Genomic DNA, 24,163 nt, shown 5'->3' on the forward strand with positions numbered 1-24,163 from the left:
GAAAGTCATAGTCTCAGAATTTGTAAGGATTATGAAAAAGTCCCTAAATTGTCCTTTATTTTTCTCAGATTTTATCGGAGTCCTGCACAAGTCCACAGTCTAATCTCTGAACATTTGGAGAAACTCTTTCAAAATCAACCCAGTCCTTTGGAAAGCTCTGCTGGAAAGTTCTTCCTTCTATTACCAGAGCCCTGTTTTCTCCTAAATTCTAGACATAATCTAATTCTTCTAAGCAATATATGTTGACTATTTCACAACTGAGAAACTCTTTGTAGCCACTCTAAACCACTTCAATTTTTCTCTGTATCTTCTGAATTTGCTTTTCATGAGGATCAAAGTTTGCTGAGAGTATATATTATTCATTTGTGGGTTGCCATGGCAATTTAAGACTAGCGCCCTATTACTGTATTACTTGAGAATCTTTTTTTTTTTTTTTTTTCCCCTATTACTCTGCTTTTTCTTACCTTCCTGAGCCAGAGGCAAGTGGGAAGGGTGGGAGACAAGATGGAGTGGGAGCAATTCTCTGAGCAAGCCTCCAGATACGGGTCCACGGTTAACAACTATCTCAGAACGACTCCCACCCCCATGCAGCCAACCTGAAATCTAGGAATTCATGGAAGTAAGGGAAGGTAGGCAATTAAAACTAGTTCACAAACAGAAACATCCCGGGAAAATTAGTCTAGGGATGGGAGGTTAAGTCCTGTTTCATGACAACAGGTTACAGAAATTGCCTCCATGCCTTTTTGTAGTCAGAAAATACAGAGATCTTCTGCCCGTTCTCCAAGCTCCAGTTCCAAATGCACACCCCAAACAAAAAAAAATGGGGAGAAAGTAGGAGAGTGAACACTAGATCCTTTGTTTTCACTTTAATTCCTGAATTTGTGACTTATGACTTAGGAGAAATATATATCTTATTTAGAGATTTGGGAATTGGCTGGCAGTGGTGAGTGTGTGTGTGTAAGCAAAGCAAATTTTTTTTTAAGGTCATGAAATACCGGCTTCTAAATGGTCTGGGATATATTTACAGTGTCTGGTATTTTTACAGAAATACTTTCATTGCATCTATATGGCAGGAACTTGAAAGAAGGGGGCTGTAATTGAGTTCTGCTCCAGTCTAAAATCATAGAAATTGAAACCTGGAAAACATCACAGAAGTCTTAGTCCAAGCAATTGCTTTAACATGATCCCTGATCTGGTTGTTCAATATTTACTTATATGCTATAAGAAACATCAGCTGTGATAAGTTCACTGTTTTTTAGGAAACCCAATTCATTTTTCTGGATGTAATGTTTAGGGAAAACAAAATCCTTACATAAGAAATAAACCTGCCTCCCCTCCATGTCTGTTCCTGATCTCGTCTGTCCTACAGAATTTGGACCTCATAGTCCTATTTAAGCCATCTTCTCCCAACATTCCTATTCATCTGGCTCCCTTCCAGATTAAACACCCCTCTTTTACATATTCATCAACTGCCCACAGTGGTGCCTTGTAAATATGAGATTAGGAATGGAAGGATATCTCAGGCCCGTTTGTTCTTTCTACCTCAAGTGTGGCGTCTTCAGTGTTAGGCCTCTATGTATTGTGTTGGCTAAAAAAGTTTGGGTTTGTCCATAACATCTCATAGACAAGCCCAAAAGAATATTTTGGCCAACCCCATACGTTAATGTGTATGATGGATTTAGCCTTGTATACTCACCCAAAACTTTAAGCTTTGGAGTCTTGAATGGCAAGACACATTTTGGTGCAGTATTCTGAAATATTATTATTCCAGTTGTGACTTTCAAGGAGAGAAAATAATACCAACATTTAAAAATGCTGAGAATCACAAAGCAGAGAAGCCAAGAAGTAAAATTTCGTAAGTGTCATTTCGTAAAATCCATCCTGGTGCCAAAACATTTGGTCTTTTCTCCCCCTTGAAATGTGTCCAACCTGATAAGCCTCTGTCTGAGAGCAAAACCCCTAAATTTTTAATTTCATATTCTCCCTCAGTCCTAACCAACTCATGCTATGGAATCTTAGGTAAATATTTTTTCAAGGAGGCACCTTCTAAATGATGGAAATCTGAATGATGGATGTAAAGAAGCATTGAAAGCAATGGTGGAAAATTATTTACTTAGAAAACATCTATTGTAGACACATTAGTCTGGAATATCTGAAGATCTTAGCTGTGCTACAGTTCTACCACTTACTACATGTATCAGTGTTAGTCAAATTCATTGCTCTGAGATACTATTTATTTATTTTAAACACATTATATGCATTAAATCTCAGGGGTTTGCACTGAGGCTCAAAAGTGTAAAAAATGCATCAAAATGCCTAAGTAACATTCTAAAATCATTGAAACTGTTACTAATACATTGTACAGATTTGAGTGTTTAAAATTATTTTTATTGAAAGCTATACGCACTAGAGGATTGAGAAACAATTTTCAGTTGCTCCCACCACTACAGCCTCCCATGTCAAATGCTATTTGGCTCAAAATACTGACACTATGGGAAAATGGGCAAAACCAGAATCATTACTTATTTTCATGGGTAAGCTCTCCCTTGTAATTACCATGCCAGGAGCAGAAGCCAGGGAACTTTCCAGGATTGCCTTTCATGGACATTTGCTTGGACCTCAAACATCTTTTAGGCAGCGCTTTCTCCTCTGATTATACCAGATCACAAGTAATTCTAAGAATATCAAACCACAGCACGTTTTTATCCTGAATTTGAATAGTAAAACAGATTTCAAATAGGACTTTTAAGGATGCCTAAGAATATTCATCAGAATCCATGATGCTTCCAGAAGTAGAGTTATACCTCTTGGTATGCTTTCTTTTCATTAGCTCTTAAACTCATGCTTAGTTTTAAGATTTTTAAATGATAAATAAACATCATTCTCTTTAAGACTTAGACTGTCACAAAATGATATTTTAGAAGATTAAAAGTCAAGATTTTTATAAAATTTTCAAAGGGATTCCTCCCTTTCAACAAAGTCATTTTAAAAGAACATTTAAAAAAGCTCCCAGAATCGAATCCAGCCCCCTCAGACACATGTCCTAAATCACAGCATCCCTCCAGGTGGTCCACGTAGCCTCTGCTTAAATACTCCCCATTACTAAAAGTTTCTAATTCTGGGACAACTCCACCATTTGATGATCCAACGGTGGAGTTTTGATTTTGCAGTCAAAATCCAACTGCAAGTTTTGCCTCTTGTTCCTAGTTCTGTCCTCGAAAATAGGATAAACATTTGGGCTCTCATTTTAGTAGAGTTTCTAAGTCTCATCTTGAAGTCTTGGTTTCAGATCCTTTTTTTTTTTTTTTTTTAAGAACAGTAACAAGACTCCAAGAGAAAGGGAATGCAAACTGTGGCTTCTTTCCTATTCTCATTTCATATTTCATAGAAATAAAACATGGTTAGACTTGAACTTGCAGGGCATGCTCCCCAGTACCATGGGCTTCTCTGTACAGAACTTATCAGATTGGAATTTGCATTTTCTCCTAGACTGAGTTCCATGAGGTCAAGAGTTCTCTCTCTCTTGCAGTAATTCTTATATCCTTTGTATGGTGCCTGCACCAGAGTAAACATATCTTCAAATGCATGATTAAATATATGATTGTATAATTGATTTGTGAACAGATGACTGTGTGTAAAATGACTGAATATATGTATAAACAGATTCTGGAATATGTCCACCATGAAGATACCATCCAATATTCAAATCTCTACTTTAAAACATACTGCTTCAACAGCCTAAGAATTATTTTTTATGTCTTTTTTTTTTGGTGGGGAGCGGGTTGGGGGGACAAGTTCAGTAACTGCCAGTGTCCTGGACAAACAGGTTGTCGTGAGCACGATTCCCCTCTTAGTTTCTAGTTTTAGGTTTCTCTCTGTGAGGTTGTTGTTTGTTGTTTAGTCGCTAAGTCATGTCTGACTCTTTGCGACCCCATGGACTATAGCCCACCAGGCTTCTCTGCCCATGGGATTTCCCAGGCAAGAATACTGGAGTGGGTTGCCATTTCCTTCTCCAGGGGATCTTTCCTACCCAGGGATCGAACATGCACCTCCTACATTGGCAGATGGATTTTTTACCATTGAGCCACCAGGGAAGCCCATGAGATTTCTCATTCAACTGTGGGGAGATGGCCTAAATCCATAAATGGCCAGTAGGGATAAAACATGCACAGAATCCAGCCACCCAGGTGACTTCCTGGGGGCACACGGTTTACATCACTGGGTGTGGAAGAAGCTTCTATAATTGTGTACTCTCATCGTGTGACTAGGACAGAAATTTGCTCAATCTATCTGGGAAATTACTTCTCAGAATAAGACCTCTTGTAACTGTGCAAGATGATCAAGGTCAGTGGGAGTCTATTTGTCCTTTAGGCAAAATGGATACTTGTCCTGGAGGGTAATTTCATTTTGATTCAGTTTGAACATAATATCTGGGGGAGACTCGGGCATCTGTATAATGGAATTATTGAAGGTAGTGGCAGAAAGTCCAGGAGTGGGACTGCTGCTATGGTCAGACAATTGGAGGGACCAGAGATGGGATTATGACCAGGAAATAAAAATGGGTCGGTGCCAAAGTCAGTGTGAGGGGCCGGGCAGAGGGAAAAAAAACATAGGACTTAAAATAATCAGCTGAATATGGCATTTAGAGAATTAGAAACTTGAGATATTCAGAGATGGTTCTGCTAAGACCTGGGCAGAAGCAATTTTATACTAAATAAATGTTAAAGATCCGAAAACTCTCTAAAGGATGTTACACTTTCCCCCCTAAAATAAAAATAATCCATTTAAGTAATCAGTTTTATTGGATGGTTATGATGAGCCAGTTTAACAACAATCTACTTTATTTTTAAATAGCATAACTTAATATAAGATGCTGTTTTCAGTGATTTCATTAGCTACTCTTACTGGAAGGAAGCCAAGTTACTCAGACCCTACCCATATCCAAGTTGTGACACCTTTTTGGCGGGAGCTTGCCAGAATTAAATATCATTAGGCAGCCTACTGACTGTCAGTCCTGTAAACTCAGCCTTGTAAAGGTGTGTAAGTGTCACAGAGAAACTCTCCACTCGAGATCCACAAATAGCATAGACAAGTCTCGAGGCTCAGGTAGGTTGCATGCTTCATGGAAGGTAAGAAAAACAATTATAAGACCTCTTGGTCACAGATTTTATGACACAGGCAAGAACAAATGTCATGTGCATTTGAAGTGCTGCAGTAACAGAACTGGGCTTAGTAATAGGAAAAATAACAAAGAATAAAAGAAAAATTTCCTATTACCTTATCGTTGCCCGTTGGAGTTAACCACACAGGCACAGATGACTAGCATGCTTATAAAATGTTTTTTTAAACTTATGCAATATATGTGTATAGGATATATACACATATATGTCTACAAATAAATACATCTCTATGTGTGCGTGGAGGCTTGTATATGGAGAGTATGTCTGACATATGTACAAGCAACAATGTTTATCTGTGTTCCCGCTGTTTATCTCTAAGGGCCGAACAGAGGACTCTACACCAGCAGAGAGCAACACCTTGACACTGCATGTGATACTCATCTGTGGTATTAGAACTTCTTATAAAAAGCACATTCAACTTTTATAATTTAAAAAACCTAAACATTTAAAATAAAGTTGACATGGGAAAAAAAAAAAAAACTGCTGCCCCACATTTTTTAAGACATGAATATTATAAGGTGTCCAGTCAATAAATCCTGGAAATCCTTTAGGCAAAGAAACTGTTATTAGGTCTAAATGGAAACTACTTGCTTGTTGAGGATCTCTCAATGTAAACGGACATGCCTACACACTCAGGCCAGCTAGAACAGAAGGATGGGAACAACGGGGCACGTGTGAGGCTTTCCAGCACTTGCTGCTAGTTTCAAGGCTGTGTACGCGCCGGTTAAATTCTCCATTTCAGACACTGCATTCGTTTTAGGTTAAAACCTCTGTGTGTGAGCTCAGTTGTGTTTGACTCTTTGCGACCCCATGAACTATAACCTCTACAGAGGTAACTGAAACTCTGAAAGTGAAATTCCCGGCCATGGTGTTTATTTTCTTCTTAGCTTCTGTTCTTTATCATAGTCCTTGAATGTGATAAGCACAGCACAACTGGGTCCTTTTTCATTAAATGCATCATACCAGAATATAAGGCTACCAGAAAATGACTAGCTTTAAGGTTATATAATGTTGGCTTTTAATAACTCTCCATTTCTCACACCTCTATCTGCCCAATCTAAAAATGGAATCCCAGAGCAGACAGCAGCACAACGCGAAGAGCTCTCCTGAGCCAAACACAGAGGAATGGCAGCTGAGCCAGCTACACTTGGCAGTGCTCTCAGTAGGTTTTGTGGAAAATTGTATTTCCATAGGTGTACAGTTTCATGTCTTTTAAAGTTATGTGGTTATCAGACCAGCGCCAGACTATTTGCTCCCATGCTTCCTGATGGCCCAGGAGAGGGGCTACTACCTACCTAAGCTACGCTGGACACTCCTAGAGCACATGCCCTTCTCTCTTTTCTTAAGCCCAGGACTGTCACATGCAGTGGCCATTTTTTAAAAAAAGCTACAGGAGGTAGATTTAATGTTTAAAGCATTAAATAGGTCACTATTCTGACCATTTCTGATGCTTTTTTTCCCCTCAAAACCTAAGTTCTTAGGGTGTTTGCTTTTTCAAAGAGATATTTGCCTTTGTCCTATGTCATTCCCCCATCAATTTTTGGTTTGGAACAATTTCCAAATGCATCAGGACCCCTACAGTAGTCATTACTTCATCTATTTCCATACTGAAGATTTACGTGTGACTTCAGCTGGAGCTATTTGAATTGGCCCACAGCCACCTGCACCCTCAATTTTCTCTGGGCTGTTTGGAAGCATCACAGAGAAATATGAGATGGTGGTTGGTGAGAGCAGAATCCTTCATCCCAGCGATTGCTATGTGGCCAAATGCTTGGCTCAATATAGGGCATGGAAGGCACCATTCAAAGCCAGATTCCAGTCTGTCGTAAGGATTATATTTCTGTCATCACAACATCTCCTTGACAGTCTCACCAACTGAAAAATTCCCAGCAGAAGCCCAGTGATTAAATTCTCCTGGAGCATGTTTCTTTCCAGCTTCTGGAAACAATCTACTGCAGTCCCTTTGGCCCTTGCCAGAAAACCCAAAAGATCGCTCCGTTTCTAAGACTGATGTATGAAAACAGATTCTACTTTCCAAGCTGAAACTAATGCCATCAGTTTGACTTGGAAACAACTAAGGGCAGATGTGGTCCCCATCCACTGAGAGGCTGTTCCCACTTAATACAGTGCATCATCTCTGTACTTTCAAAATGACACGTGACCCAAAGGGGTTCAGATAAGCGAGGCGGCACCCCTGGACTTTAACTTAAATGCAGAGAGACAATCATTTATGCTCACATGCAGAAACACAAAGGAAACACTTGGCTTGTGTCTCAGAGCAAAATGGAGGAAAGCTCAGAAGACATTGGTTTAGTTTAAAGCAAAAAGCGTCACCCACTTTCACTTCTGCCTTATGCCCAAGTCAAGCAGATGTTTTCTCTGAAAGTGAGGAGACTTTTTCTCCTGATTCTTTAGTTATGAGAGAGTGCCTAACAGAGGTACCTGTGAGTACCAACTGGTCTGTGGCAGGATGAAAAGCTGTAATTCTACTGCCTGCGAGATGCTTCCAGTTAGACTCCCAACAGTAGTTGGCACTAAGAACATCCTGGCAGGGGAAATAGAGAAAAGGATATATTCGACTGCCCTGTACATGAACAGCGGGGCTACAGTGCTATCAGGCATGACCCTGGAATCTGACAACAGTAGGTGAAGCATCCATCTGAATGATCCAGGCATCTCGAAAGTCTGGCAGTGGAGCTCGTAAAACAAGGCTTTGTCCTTGGGACAAGGCTCCCTCAGGGTAATGAAAACCAAGACCTTAGAAGGAAAACCTAAAGCGGGCCCCCTCTCAGCACTGTACCCGAACCTATTAGCCTCTGTGCAGCACTCCGGTGACTGTTTTCTTCTTAAGTGAGTTATTTTGACATATGTTGCTACTTTTGCTTTTGCTGTTTTATTTCAAGTCAATTAGCCTGCTTTCTACTATCAGTCAAAACGCCTAACAGTAAACGCTGTTGTAGTGCTCCATTTCCTGTCACCAGAGTTCCCACTCACGGTTCTCTGCTCTGCAATTTCAACAGCACTTAAAATGGAGTGGTTCTGCAAAGCCGCTACGGGCCTTGGTGAGAATCCACTGCCCATCTCTGCTGCAGCAAAAGGCAAAGATGGCTACACGTAGGCAGTACGGAGCTGGGCCAACAGCCCAAGCTGAACCAGTCCTCCACGGCTCTTGGCAACAGTGCCGCCATCTGGGCTGACCCCTGGGTCCCCCCTCCGAGGTACCACTCAACCCAGGCAACTCCCATGCCACCTTGCCGCACCTCAGAGATATTGCACACAAGCGGACGCTATCTTATGTGGCACTCCCAGCTCCTGTATAATGAAAAAGGGTTAGGGAGGGAGAGGAGACATGCAGAAAGGTCACTAAGTAGTCTCGGTATATTTAGTCTTGGAAGTGGAAGCAGTTTTACAGTTATATTTCTGCAGGACATCCAGAGGGTTTGAAAAGACCTTCAGAGTCTCATGGTCTTCAAAGACTGAATGTAAAGAGAACAGATCATATTTTTTGTTTTTAAATCGATGGGTCGTTACAGTAGAATTGTGCGGTACAGGGGAAAAGTGAATGCATAGGGGGGCGAGGGAGCAGTGCCATTTATACGAACATCCTTGGATCTTTAAAATAAATTATACAGGTGAACACAGAAGTTCATGCTACTTGCTGGAAGCAATAAGGATCGAATTTTGTGGAACTCGCAGTCCACAAATCTCCAGGTATCCTGCCTCATCCTCAGTGGGCTATCATGTTCTGTGGTACATCTTGGTAGCCCTTAAAACTGGTGGCATGGTCTCAGATAGATTCTTGCAGGAGAGACAGATTTATGGATTCCATCAGCTTCTTCCAGGGGAGCCGCCCGATCGCCAGGAGGGCACAGGTGAGATGCTTGTTGAGGTTCTCTCAGCCTGTCTACCAGGGTCAAACAGCAGTTTCCAGGTCCTCATGGCCAATGATCTTATAATTCTGGCGGCTTTCCAGGTAGGCAGCCAAGTCTGGGTCCCCAGCCTGTTGGGCTCTGTCTTGAGGTGTCTTACCCTGTAGGTAACAGTGAAGAGGAAAGAGACACGAACACTTGGGAAACATTTTTAAAAAAATCATAGAAACAGAGCAGCTCAAAGATAACTCACTAAAACTGATCTTTCCATGTTTTCTGTTTGAGTTGATGAGATACTTTCTAAATCTATTATTGCATCAAACGTATGAGATATGCAAGTTCAAAAGAGATGATCACTTTTCAGAGGTGGGGCTTCCATCAAAGGAAAGGGAGGTTCTAGAGTAACTAGTTAGCAGCAAATCGTGTAGCACAGGAAGTATGAGAACCCAGATTCTCTTCAGAGGGGGATAGAAATCACTGAACAGAAAGTAGGGAACCAGGCATTCTGATTTCTAGTTTGGAAGTCTTTCTGTGATATAAATCCTGGGAAAATAACAAGCAGAAACAAAAGAGGGATGATCAGAAACAATTTAAAAGGTGTTTCTTCGCTGGTTTCAAAGTCTTCAGTTTGGTTCTCCCTAATTTAGAACTATTTTATCTCCCTAAAAAGTAAGTTAATTTCTGATAATAAAAGTGATGGGTGTTGAGTACAGAAATCTTGGGAAAGTAGAAAAGCATAAGTAAGCAAAAATCACCAGTAATTCCACTATACTAAGATAACTGCTGTTACCCTTCCCATAAAGTAGCTATTTTCTTATTTCTGTAGCTCTACACACAATTAGTTTTATGAAAACTAAACCATACTTTGTTTATATACTTAGGTAATGTGCTTTTGCACTTAATAACATATAAAACCTCTATGTCATGAAATGTTCTTCTGCATCATTGTAAATGACTGTATCATTTTTTGCAGTCTATTATAATGTTGGGTTTCCCTGGTAGCTCAGCAGTAAAGAAGCTGGCTGCCAATGCAGGAGGTGTGGGTTTGATCCCTGGGTTGAGAAGATCCCCTGGAGGAGGAAATGGCAACCTACTCCACTATTCTTGCCTGGGAAATCCCATGGTCAGAGGAGTCTGATGGGCTACAGTCCATGGAATTACAAAAGAGTCAGATACAACTCAGTGACTGAACAACAACAAATTATAATGCTATATGTATATTTATTGATTTAGGTCATACCTGAATGGTCTAGTGATTTTCCCTACTTTCTTCAATTTAAGTCTGAATTTGGCAATAAGGAGTTCAGGATCTGAGCCACAGTCAGCTCCCGGTCTTGTTTTTGCTGACGGTATAGAGCATAGGCTCTAAAATCACTGCAGATGGTGACTGCAGCCATGAAATTAAAAGACACCTTGCTCCTTGGAAGAAAAGTTATGACCAAAGTTATGGCAAAGACATTACTTTGTCAACAAAGGTCAGTCTAGTCAAGGCTATGGTTCTTCCAGTAGTCATATATGGATGTGAGAGTTGGGCTATAAAGAAAGCTGAGCACCGAAAAATTGATGCTTTTGAACTGTGGTATTGGACAAGACTCTTGAGAGTGCCTTGGACTGCAAAGAGATCCAACCAGTCCATCCAAAGGAAATCAGTCCTGAATATTCATTGGAAGGATTGATGCTGAAGCTGAAACTCCAATACTTTGGCCACCTAATGTGAAGAACTGACTCATTGGAAAGGACCCTGATGCTGGGAAAGACTGAAGATGGGCAGAGAAGGGGAGGACAGAGGATGAGATGGTTGGATGGCATCACTGACTCAATGGACATGAGTCTGAGTAAACTCTAGGAGTTGGTGATGGACAGGGAGGCCTGGTGTGATGCAGTCTATGGGGTCGCAAAGAGTCGGACACGACTGAGTGACTGAATTGAACTGAACTGATGTATATTTATACATGTAATATTTCTGAAATGAGGCCAACAAACATAAGTCAACCGTTAAAGGAGGAATGGTCTTCATTATTTTGAATGTTTATAGACATACTTAACCGTCCTTGACACTTCTAATTTTTGTTCAGTGGTATCTACTTAAAAATGATATTGTTTTAAAAATTTTTGTTGGAGTATAGTTGATTTACAGTGTTGTGTATTTCTGCTGTATAGCAAAGTGAATCAGTTATATACTCTTTAGATTCTGTTCCCATATAGGTCATCACAGAGTACTGAGCAGAGTTCCTGTGCTATAGAGTAGGTCCTTATTAGTTAGTTATCTATTTATATATTATAGTGTGTATATGTTATTCTCCAATCTTCCAGTTTACCCTTTTCCTCCTCCCTTTCCCCCTTGGTAGCCATAAGTTTGTTTTCTACATTAGTAACTTTATTTCTGTTTTATAAATAGATTTATTGGTATCATCTTTTTAGATTCCACATCAGTGATACCATCTGATACCTGTCTTTCTGTGTGTGACCGACTTCACTCAGCATGACAGTCTCTAGGTTCATCCGTGTCACTGCAAATGGTATTATTTTGTTCTTTTATATAGCTGAGTAATATTCCATTGTGTATATGTACAAAATGGTATTAAGTTCTAAGGAAAGGATAGAGGCATGATCACTGTACCAGATAAATAGTTCCATGTATAAAAATGCACACAAGTATTACAGAAACTATCAAACACTTCTCAGCCTTATCTTTTGCAATGGATGGTATCAACTTCAATTAAGTCTGATCCTAGTAGCCTACAAGGGCATGTGGAATAGAAGACAAAAGGGATGTAACAATGGCTCTAAACGCTCTAAAATTTTTACCTATTTAGTTGGGATTTAATATTTAGCCATAGCTCCAAGTTCCTATAATTTTATTCAATTTGGTTACAGTACTTGTAGCTTATCTTTTTTCTTTCGGAATATAGATGATTTACAATACTGTGTCAGTTTCAGGTATGCAGCAAAGTGATTCAGTTTATTTACACACACACACACACACACATCCCAATTCTTTTTCAGATTCTTTTTGCATATAGGTTATTACAGAATATTGAGTAGAGTTCCCTGTGCTATACAGTAGGTCCTTGTTGATTATCTATTTTATTTATATGTAGTAGTATGTATATAAAATAGATAATCTCCCAATTTTTCCAAAACTTTCACCAAAACTCCTAATTCCCCGCCCCCCAACCTTTCCCCTTTAGTAACCATAAATTTGTTTTTAAGGTTTGTGAGTCTGTTTCTATTTTGTAAATAAGTTTCTTTGTATCATTTTTTAAAGAGATTATCTTGTCATCAACATTAATGAGGTTGAGATTCCCAGTTTCTAAATAGAGGTGGAAGGAGCCATTCTCTATTGAGAGAAATTCTCTCAAAATATTGCTTCTCTCCAAAAATTTCCAGGAGAAGACCCAGTCATAATTATGATATTCAGCTTTCACCAAGCATAAAATTAGGGAATGGAAAAAATTAGAGGATCCCTGAAAAGGATGAAGCATAGCTCTATTACTCCAAACGGTAAGCTCTCTAAAACAAAATGTTGGGTGCAAACGTAGGTTATACAGTAGCATGTAGTATAGCTTGACTTTACCTACTTGCAGGAAATGAGAGAGAAAAATGGACATACCCACATGTGAGGAGAAATCATTAACGTTTTAATGGTATATAGGTCTAGATTGTGGGATTTCTAGCAGTTTTTACTTTTTAAAAAATTTTTGCATTGCTAGAGGTTTCTATGAGGCTGTACTATATTTATAATAAAAATAATAAAACTTTGCATTTTGAAAAGAGGACATACATACATAACACAAAATAGAAATATCAAGGAACATTGAGAACCTTTATTTGATTCAGAAACTTAGATTAAAAAAGAACCATCTGCTCTGGGTCCAGGTCTCCTGGCCAGTCTCTTCTTGGTCCCTCTATTTCCTCTTGCTCCTCCCTTCTACCACCTGAGTTGAGACCAGTCTCTGGTGCCCAGGCAAGGGCCCTGCTGTGTTCTAGTAGCTCCAGCAAGAAAGGCCAAGCCCACCTCAAATCTTGGCCTCTGCTGATCTTGCTTCCCTGGGTTGTGCCTCTCACTAAGGTTACACATCAAAGCACCTGAATGCAAATATCATCTGGGAAGAATATCACAGTGAGTAATTATCTGCCATTTGGAATCTTACACCCAGTTAGCTAACCAGACAGGTAATAGATCAGATAGAAATGAAGACCCGGCTTAATGAATTCAATAGTCTACATTTATCAGAATTAAGACAGCCAGGGACCTCAGAGAGCAAGGATCTGGTGGGTCACAAGGGAAATGAAGAATCAAGCACTGAAACTGGTTCAGAAAGGACAGAAAGGTCCATATCAGAGAGAAAGCCATGTCACAAGGTACTGCGGTTGGAGGAAACTCCAGAGTGAAAACCACAAACAGCTCCCATTAGATTTATTTAAGTGATGAGCAATTCTGAAGTTATCAGTAGGCTTGTAAGTTACCTGTTTCTTGTCTACATTCATTGATGCCAAACTTAGGTTACTTAGCACATACTTAATGAAGTCCTCACTTATATATTAAAATTCTTCTCTGTAACCTGCTACAGTTAAGTGGCTTGTCCTTTCTTAGAGGGTGCTTTAAAACTCAGAGCCAACCATGACCATGACCTCAGATCATCATAGCAAATTACTCTATGGGGTTGATCTCTATTAACTCTTCTCTCTGCCTCTCTCTCCCCTTGAGTCCTGAGGTCAGAGCGTTCAGAGGTCTATGAAGCCCCTTGGACAAGCACACACCCTCCCTTTGTGCTTATACATTTAAACTGCAGTTTCTCTAAATGAAACACTTTATTTTGGCCTCCTTTTTCCAAAGCCCCAGGCACTTCCATAAGTACAGAAAGGATGCCTTTGCTCCAAGGCAATGGAGCCAGAGATCCTGCCCTGGGGAGGATGCCTGCACTCACTCATCAAGTTACCTTGGAGTCCGTCTTTCTCAGAGATGCTCCTGCGTCCACCAGAAGCTGGCACACGGCCCGGTTCCGCTGGCAGGCTGCCTTGTGCAGTGCGGTCTCACCCCTAAATCAAAGATGAAATGGGTAAAGGGCTGGAGGCGGGAGTTGGGGTGGGGGAAAGGGGGCAGGGAGGGAAGCGAGGGTCACATCGTACCCCTGCTGCTGACCTTCTGTGCCCCCTGGCCACTTTCCCACCTATGGTTGAGACCACAGTTGCAGGGCATGGACAGGGGCGGTGGCTGACCGGAGTCCTAAAAGTACCCTGAGTTGGTCATCGTCTCACCATAACATCTGACTCCAGCCTCTTTTTCAGTGTTGGCTGGTTAGGTAGGCTGAGTGATTTTGTTTTAAATGACTACTGTCTGATGTAAGTACTCTTCAGTGGCACTCTGAAATAGACTGATGTGCGTAGACGTGTCTGAACAGTGTGCAGCCACTCTGTGTAGACATTCCAGCTGTGTCCCGTAGACATTGGGACATAGCCGGAATGACGGGAGGTGAAGTGCACACAGGAGCAGCACGGAGCACCACATCGCAGGGCTCAGTAGACCACCTGGCCCTGGGAAGACCACCTCCTGGGACTTGACTTCAAAGGCCCAGGAGGCAGCCACTCTGCCCGACCCGCTGATTCCTTGTGAGTGGAAGGGGAGGGGCAGCCCCAGAGGATATCTGGGAGGGACAGTAAGAACTCTGGGAGAGTTCAGCAGCCCGAGTCACCTCTAGTTAGCGGCAGGCCTGAGGTCAGCCCACTCGGGATGGGGAATAGCCATGGCAAAGCAACTATTTCTCCACCCCCAGAGCCAACCAGAGCCAGCCAAGACAGCAGAGGGAGGAGAATATTCCCATCCTGAGTCTAAAATTGAAAAGACACTTAATGCCAAGCTCGGGTGAATGACAACCTTGCTGATGGGATGTGTGGTACGCGAACAAGCTCCCGTAGCAATGGATGGTTCCTTCCTTGTCAGTGACTCATGACTAAATCCCTTCTACTTTTCTTCCTTCCGGTCTCCTTAGCCCTTCTCCACTCCACTGACTCAGTGGACATGAGTTTGAGCAAACTCGGGGAGATAGTGAAGGACAGGGAAGCCTGGTGTGCTACAGTCCATGGGGTCACAAAGAGTCGGACACAACTTACAGACTAAACAACCACAACTCCACCCCACCCATTCTTTATCCTTGTTATATTTCACTGCAATTCTCTAGAGGCTCCTCCTGGCTTCCAGGGTTAGATGTTTTTAGCCTTTCTTTGTCCCTGCTTGGGGAATAGTAACTGTTGTGCTATTCTGGGAATAAAAACGTTGACAACAAATGTTATCAGTTTGGGGGCCAACTGCAGAGCTGTTGAGTTTCTGAACCAGAATTCCTCTTCTGAGGCACAAAACATGGAAATGGTTGGAGCCACTATGTTCCTGCTTCTCCAGTGGTTGCATATAACTTGTCCCATTCTAGATTTAGCACGGAGAAATTGTCTCACCGCACAAAAAGGATGCCTTAGGGCATTAGGGTTTAATTTGCTTATAAACCTCAGTTGAGAAAGAGTAAATGGATGGGTAATTAAGAGCTAGGTACATTAGACTTCTCTGCCATTCAAGGTGCACCAGTGCAGAAGTACCTCCCTTGAAGGAAGTTCTAAATGATGACCAGCAATGGTTATGTATGCAATCATCATGACAGGTACCATCTATTTTTACTGTGTAAACTTTGATTTAGAAGATTAGCTCTACATTCATAAAGGCAAGTGAAAGTAGGACATTTTTATATGATCTCAAGAAGACAATCTAGACTATATAATGCAAGGCAACACTCACGTTTCACTGTCTGCCATATCCAATAACTCGGACGGTCCTAAAGAAGAGGAAAAGCAAGATGCCCATCAGAAAAAAGTTCAAAAAATCACCATTAATAAAAAAACCAAAATTGTAGTCACAGAATTAAAATACTTTGGGAGGCTGAATAAGAGCAGAGTATTTAGTTTCAGGGATAATAAGACCACCTCCCCCTCCAAAAGAGAAATGCTCCCTCCAACTCCCCCTCATCAATCTCTCAATCATCACCAGGCAATATGTAGAGAATGGGAGATAAAAAAGAACATAGCCTCTGCCTTCAAGAGACTTTCAAAACAAGCTGAAGAAATAAAATTAATAGGGATAGAATAAATTAAGAATAATTAAGTGGCTACCTAAAGAGGAAAAGGAGAATCGAGTGGGCTTTAAAGTCTACTTTTAGCACAGGTTGTTCGGGAAGGTCTTATACAGCATACCATTAAAACTACGAGAGACTGTATTATTAAGTGCTCTTTATCTGACATAACACTTAGCAGCTTACACTAAGTCAAGACATTATCTACCCCAATTTCTTTATTTTAGAAATAGAGTAAAATTCTATTTTTCATAAAATTTCCCTCCCCAAATCTGGAAGAAACGTTAATATATAAACATCAAATGGTTCTAGATGCTTCATCAGGAATTGAACATTCTGAGCTTTCACATTCACAACTTCTTATTTGTTCACTAATTTACTCAATTCAACCTGCAAACGCTGCTTAGAATGCCCACCTCTCCCCCTGCTGCACTACTGCTTTCCTCCAAACCCTTCCTGCAACTTCCTACCTGCAGGTATCAGCTGGTCCACATTTTCTCCAGAAAGCTCTCTATTACTGCATTCTTAATATTGCATTAGATGCCCTGCCCATGTGTTCCCTTATTTTGTATGTTAACCCTATTTCCTACAATTAGGAGGGTAATATAATTAACCATCAAAACTGAGAGTATCCCTAACAAGTAGGGATATACAATCACCTTACTTATCATGACACTTGTCAAGCCATATTAAAATTACCTGCTGTCTTGTCTCTCTCCACAACTAGATTCTGGAAAACCCCTTGAAGTTGTGGCAGATGCCTTGTCCAACACTGTGTCCTCCGTTGGTGACTGGCATAGAGCACGGTGCCAAGCAGAGGCTTAAATGTTTGTCTGAATTAATGAATAAGGAGCCTGGCAAGCTACAGTCCATGGGGTTCCAAAGAGTTGAACACAACTGAGCAAATGACACACAAACAGATGGAAAGGTATACAGTGTTCTTGGACTGGAAGATTTTGACTATGCTACCCAAAGCAATCAACAAATGCAATCTCTATCAAATTACCAGTGCCATTTTTCACAGAACTAGAACAATGAAGTTTAAAAATTTTATGGAAACACAAAAGACTCCAAATAGCCAAAGCAATCTTGACGAAGAATGGAGCTGAGGAGTCAGGCTCACTGACTTCAGACTATACAAAGCTACAGTAATCAAAGTTGTTTGGTACTCGCCCAAAAGCATATAGATTAATGGCACAGGATAGAAAGCCCTGAAATAAACTCAGGTACCTATGGTCAATTAATCTACAACAAGGGAGGCAAGAATATACAATGGAGAAAAGAGAGTCTCTTCAATAAGTGGTGCTGGGAACACTCGACAGCTACATGTAAAAACTTGAAATTAGAACATTCTCTAACACCATACACAAAAATAAACTCAAAATGGATCAAAGACCTAAATGCAAGAACAGAAACCATAAAACTCCTAGAGGGAAACATAGGCAGAACACTCTGACATAAATTGCAGCAATATCTTTTTGGATCTGTCTCCTAGGCTAATGGAAATAAAAACAAAAATAAACGAGACCTAAGTAAACTTAAAAGCTTTTGCACAGCAAAAGAGAGCATAAACAAAATGAAAAGACAACTTCCAGAATGAGGGGAAATATCTGCAACAATGCAACCAAAACATGCAAATAGCTCATATAGCTCAGCGTCAAAACAAAACAGAACAAAAAACCCATTAAAAAATGGGCAGAAGATATAAATATTTCTCCAAAGATGATATGCAAATAGCTAACAGACACATGAAAAAATGCTCAACATCACTAATTATTAGAGAAGTGCAAATAAAAACTACAATGAGGTATCACCTCACACCAGTCAGAATAGCCACCATCAAAAATATCTACAAACAATAAATGCTAGAGAGGGTGTGGAGAAAAGGAAACCTTCCTACACTGTTGGTGGTGACGGAAATTGGTACAGCCACTATGGAGAACAGCATAGAGGTTTTTTAAAAACTCAAAATAGAACTACCATATGATCCTGCAATCTCATTCCGGGGCATAAATCAGAGAAAAACATAATTCGAAAAGATACATGCACCTCCATATTAACTGCAGCACTATATACAATAGGCAGACATGGGAACAACCTAAATGTCCATCAACAGATAAATGGATAAAGAAGATGTGGTGCACACATATATGCTGGGCTTCCCTGGTGGCTCAGATTGTAAAGTGTCTGCCTGCAAAGCGGGAGACTTGGGTTTGATCCCTGGGTCGTGAAGATCCCCTGGAGAAGGCAATGGCAACCCACTCCAGTACTCTTGCCTGGAAAATCCTATGGATGGAGAAGCCTGGTGGGCTACAGTCCATGGGGTCACAAAGAGTCAGACATGACTGAGCAACTTCACTTCACTTCACATATATACACACACACACATACACACACACACACACACACACACACACACACAGTGGGACACTACTCAGCCATAAAAAGGAATGAAATAATGCTATTTGCAGCACATGGATGGACCTAGAGAGTATAAGAACTAAGCCAGAAGAGAAAAACAAATACATGATATTGCTTACATGTGGAATCTTAAAAAAAATGATACAAATAAACTTATTTATAAAACAGAAAAAGACTCTCAGACATAGAAAACAAACTTATGGTTACCGAAGGGGAAAGGAGGTAGGCAGGATAAATTAGGAATTTGGGAGTAACCTAAACACACTGCTACATATAAAATTGATAAACAAAGACCTATTGTCTAGCACAAGGAAGTTTACTCATCATTTCATAGTTTTGAAAAAGAACATATAGATACATTTTCTTTTCAATATACGTGTGTGTGCGTGAGTGTGTGAGTGTGTGTGTGTGTGTGTGTGTGTATATATGTACACACACATTAAACTGAATCACTGTGCTATATACCTGAAACTAATTTAACACTGTTAATCAACTACACTTTTCAATAAAAACAAAAGTCACTGGTCAAGGGGAAGGGAAATGTTCACAATCCTCCTGGTCATCCAGGAGCTACATCACCAACTTCCTCTCCTTTCTTTCCATCTATGGTCCTTAGGACAGGTCAATCTTCTCTTGAAACGTCTGTCCTATTATTTGTTCCAATTTGTCCTATTTGACAAATACACTTCCTAATAGGTATCCGTCAGGGACATGAGCGTGCAGGACTGTTACTAAGAACACATATAAAGATGTAACATTTAGATTTCTAGGCTTCAAATTCATCATATGTCCTCTGTCTCCCCAAGTATTTAAAACAGTGAAGTTCACAGTCTTTCACTTGGAACTACCCCACCTCAATTTGTTCTCAAGGCTCCATTTTATTTATTTTTTGTATAAGCTAAATCGGTAGCTGCATGATCACCCAAATATTTCTAAGACTCTCCCAGCTCTGAGAGCTTGCTCCCTCCAGCTATGTAGAGCAGCATTTTCTACCCACATACCTAAATCTTTGGAGGAACAAATGGCAATCCAGTCCAGTATTCTTGCCTGGAAAACCCTACGGACAGAGGAACCTGGTGGACTACAGTCCACAGGGTCACAAAGAGTTGGATGCGACTGAGCATGCACTCACCTAAATCTTACACACCCTTTAAAAGCCCAGTGTGTGACCAGGTCCTCTGAAAAGGCCACCTTTGACCCCATTTCTGAACTCCCGTAACACTGGGGTTGGCCCTTGTACTGTGCATTTGCTTTCTGAATGTATGCCTTATCTCTTTAATTATTCTACATCTTTTAAGTGTAAGAACACTTTTTCTTACCCTTCTAACACATTCCCTGTTTCACAGGTTCAATGAGGATTTTATTCATTCATGTTTGTTCCTCAGTCCTATGATTCTAAGGAAACTGGAATGATAACTCTCCACCCCCATCACCCCCTGCCCCACCGAAATCCCCCTAATGTGTCAAGCAGTCTAGTGCAGTGATTAAGAGCGACGGCTTTGGTGCTGAACATCCTTGGGCCCAAACTCCAGCTATTTCTGCCCCTCACGAGATCTCAGGCAAGTTCATTGTATTTCTCAGTTCCTTGATTACTGCACAAGTAAATTATAATTAATAATACTATTTATGGCATAGGTTTGTTATTAGGTTTCGTAAGTTAATACAAAAAAAGTGCTTAAAACAGTAGCTGGGACACTACATGCAATGTGTAAAGTTTAGGTATAATTAAGCATTCTATTCTCTGACATAACACAGCAGCTTACATTAAGCTCGGGTGCTGGAACATCAATGAGGGAAGGAGATATAAAAGGGTGCCTTGGCTCCCACTTACATTTGAAGTAAGTGTTGACTCCAATTCAGTGTTCTGAGAACCAAGTACTCCAGGCCTATTCCGTCTTGGACGAAGCAGCCTCCACAAGGTCAGGAGCAAGAATGCTTACAGAGCCCAATGATCCTTTTAGAGAGCTCCTGTCACCTTCAGCAAAGTCATTCATTTTGCAAGGAATTCCATGAACATGAGCAGTGGCCTCACCAGTGTCTGTTCCCACCATTACTGATAATTGTGTAACCAAGCAGGACGCTATGGGGACTTCTCCTGGGGACAGACACCTCCCACATAGCTCCTCTTTGGAGCACCTAGAAAATGCACATTTTCTGATGTGCATGATGCACATTTCTGAGTTGTTTTACAGATGCTGAAACCACCAACAAATGGAGGAAGTTAACTGATGATCATGAGCCCCCAGACCTACTGGCCCCTAAGGATTGATAATGTTAACCTCTGTGACACTGCCATGACCTCACCATCAGATGAGCTGATCATATACTCTGCAATGCCTCTCCCTCACCTGGCCTTTAAAAATACTTTGTTGAAACCCTTTGAGTTCGAGGTCTGGGGACACAAGCCACCTGTTCTCCTTGTTTGGCCCTGCAGTAAACCTTTCTCTGCTCCAAACTCTGATGTTTCCGTTTGTTTTGGCCTCGTTGTATGTTAGGCACACAGCCTCGCATTTGGTAACAATTGCACAAATATTTAGGCAGTAGGGGGTCTCATCTCATTTCCTCAGCTCTGTCACCTGGTACTCTCAGAAGTGCAACCACAGTGGGTCCATGGACTCTGGGGTCCATGCCTTCGTGCAGTGAGAGGATGATAAAGCAGTTTAATCTGGGCTAAAAAAAGTGGGACAAAGAAAAGAAGCTTGTTTCTCAAACTCCTGACAAGAAATCACTATAAATGAAACCAACCCAGCAGGATTCCAGAGCTGATCATCTAATCTGGGAGTCAGGCATGCCTTGAGCTGTTTATTGTCTCCTCCTTCCTCTCCAATCCTCTGTCCTTGACAGAGATGCAGATACTAAAACAAGATGTAACTTTTTGCTCTTAATTAATACCCAGAGCAACTTCAATTAAAGGTTTTAGAAAGATGGACTCTGGAAAGATGGACTTAACTGACAGCAAGGAGATTTAGGAGAAGAAAGGACAAGAGGAGTGCATGCCAGGTGGAGTCTGAGACAGAACTGTGGTTTCCCTCCCTATGTGTGTCTCCAGTGACCTACTGGGAGCTATTTTTAATAGTGTATCAAGCTATCACTGCTATGTGGAATCTAAAACAGGACACAAATGTACCTATGCATGAAACAGACTGAATCAGGGACACAGAGAATAAACTGGCGGTTGCCAAGGAGGAGAAGGCTGGGAGAGGGCTGAATTGGGAGTTTGGGATTAGCAGATGCAAACTGATATATATATAATGGATAAACAACAAGGCCTTACTGTATAGCACAGGGGACTGCATTCAGTATCCTGTGAGAAGCCAAAATGGAAACGAATATGAAAATATATGTGTGTGTGTATATAAGTACATAAAACTGAGTCACTTTGCCGTATAGCAGTAATTAACACAATACTGTGAATCAACTGTACTCCGATTCAAAGATAAAAAGGAATTTTTTACAAAAATGTACATGAGTAGAACTACATTTTGCAAACAATAAAAATTAAGTTTTCTTGGAACAAAAATAGTGCATCATGCTGTCTAATAGCGCCCTGTGTAGATTAGTAGCATAAGATAAGATTTGGAGGTGGGAGCATGTCCAGAGAAACAAAAACCATCAACAAAGACCACAAGTATATTCCCTTGAAAGAAAAAAATACATGTGAAAAAGCAGCAACTATGATTTTTGGAAAAGTTAATTCCAGCCTCAGCCATAAGGGAAAGAACAGGAGAAAGAGAAAAAATAAAGATGGAATTCCTTCAAGTAGATCAACGGGGGAACATTTGGGTTTGGGCTTAGTTTGTCATGTGTACATACGTTCTGATTGTGGACACTATGCATCTCCCCTAAGGAATTGGAAGGAATGCCGTTAAATTATCAGCAGAGAATTCCTGATTGTTCCCTGAATAGAAAAAGTCTTGGCTTTCTGTCTCCCCAGAGTTTACTAAAAGACCCACAGTTCAGCCCCCAGCTGACCTGCCCAGGAAGCAACCACTGAATCTCTACTGAGGGGATATAGGTACAGATTTCTCCATGAACGTTTCAGAAGGTGATCGCCCTTCCATAGTCTATGCCAGTTATCAGTAGAATCCTGTATATGATATTCATTTCAAACTACCCTGAATTGTGGTTGTTTATCTATGCTTTATTTCTCTCACTGAGTTTTAGGAATACACAGGGCAGAGACCATATCTTGTATTATGGGTGAGCTTTTGCAAGTCATCCAGCTTTGCTACACTTCAGTTTTACCACCCGTCAAGTAGAGATAAAAGAACTTACCTTGTGGGCTTGTTGTAAGAATCAAATACATAAATACACATAAAGCACTCAGAACAATAAAGATGAGCAGTGATTATTACAATAATATTTCTGTTTAAAAGTGTATGGGACAGACTTTTTGAATGAATGAATGACATTTAAAAATCCACTTGGATCTTGGCCAATATCACACTTTTTTTCCTAAGAGAGAAAGACCCATAAAAGGAACATGGATTTAAAAAAATTTAAAAAGCCATGCTATCTGAGAAATGGTCTGAAAAATAAAGGGGAAAGAAAAATACATTGTGGGTAGAAACATATCATTTTTCGGATGCGGGTCAGGGAATTCAAAAAGAAGCAAAACTTCACAAATGTCCCAACATTGAAAAAGTCACAGCGTGGTAAGTAGTCAAACTTTCCAAAGTTCAAATCGACTGCCCAGTCAGTGCTCATCCCAGAGGCTCTTCCAGGAACCCATGCAATTGTGTCATCACCATTTCGCCTGTATTATATATGATGTGTCTTTTGTCACAGGCATCCTTTAATTTGCTTCCCACACCGAGCCATCCAAATCCCCTTTGCTGTCCCCCCACCTCCCCGTGGTCTCTCTCCCTCTGGACCTCATTTCCCATTAGTCTCCCTGACGCTGCCAGCAGACCATTCCAAATCCTCCTGAGCGCCGACAAAAGCTGCACAGATGTGGGGAGAGCCGGCACTGGGAACTCTCAACAGCACGGCCATCCTGTCCCAGCGGGACGGGGGTCGTTTCTCTTGGGGACCAGAGGCAGAGAGGGGGGTGGGTGAAAAAAAAAGAGAAAAGAAAGACTGAAGGCAGAAAAAGAGGGAAGACAAAGTAAGCCATTGAAATCAGAAAGGAAATGCATGAGTGAGATTTCTATCAGGAAACACAGTAGGGGGCAGGGGGGTGGGCGCTGGGAGAATAAAAACAAAAGAGCAAAATGTGCCCGGTGGTTAAAGACTGAGGCGCCACAAAAGTCTCTGGGAGGGTACAACGAGGGAGGAGGGAGTGGGCAAAAATGTGGTTGAAAGGAGTTGAAAAGCAGGAACCGCTGGCGGGTGGGGGCTCTCCGCTGGAATCCCTCCCGTCCTCCTCTCTCCACCCAGTCCTTGTGGTATTCTTAGGCTCTCTCTCCCACCTCCATTCTCTTTTCAACCCTCCCATTGCCCAAATTCCAGTTTTTCATAAAGGGAAGCAGCGTGTTGTGTATTTAAGAGAAGAAGTCCCAAAGAAGATGAGGGACGAGAAAAATTCAAGCCTCCTGTGGCTTTTGAGAAATAACCACAGGTCCCATGGCCCCCC

The 24,163-nt window shown here is 41.1% G+C and overlaps 1 protein-coding gene across 2 annotated transcripts in view; it reads right to left on the bottom strand.

Moving 5' to 3' along the window:
* Positions 1 to 412: 412 nt before the first annotated feature.
* The window catches only part of DGKI (diacylglycerol kinase iota), a 513,531-nt gene continuing 489,780 nt past the window's right edge, over positions 413 to 24,163 (bottom strand). For both annotated transcript variants that reach the window (XM_070788214.1, XM_070788213.1), the window contains exons 32-34: positions 15,837 to 15,873; positions 13,993 to 14,092; positions 413 to 9,210 (exon numbers count right to left, since the gene is read on the bottom strand). In XM_070788214.1, coding sequence (XP_070644315.1) covers positions 9,094 to 9,210; positions 13,993 to 14,092; positions 15,837 to 15,873 — 254 coding nt within the window. In that variant the 3' untranslated portion in view covers positions 413 to 9,093. The remainder of the gene's footprint in view (positions 9,211 to 13,992; positions 14,093 to 15,836; positions 15,874 to 24,163) is intronic.

Source organism: Bos indicus, chromosome 4, assembly GCF_029378745.1.
Source record: "Bos indicus isolate NIAB-ARS_2022 breed Sahiwal x Tharparkar chromosome 4, NIAB-ARS_B.indTharparkar_mat_pri_1.0, whole genome shotgun sequence".
NCBI classification, from domain to species: domain Eukaryota; kingdom Metazoa; phylum Chordata; class Mammalia; order Artiodactyla; family Bovidae; genus Bos; species Bos indicus.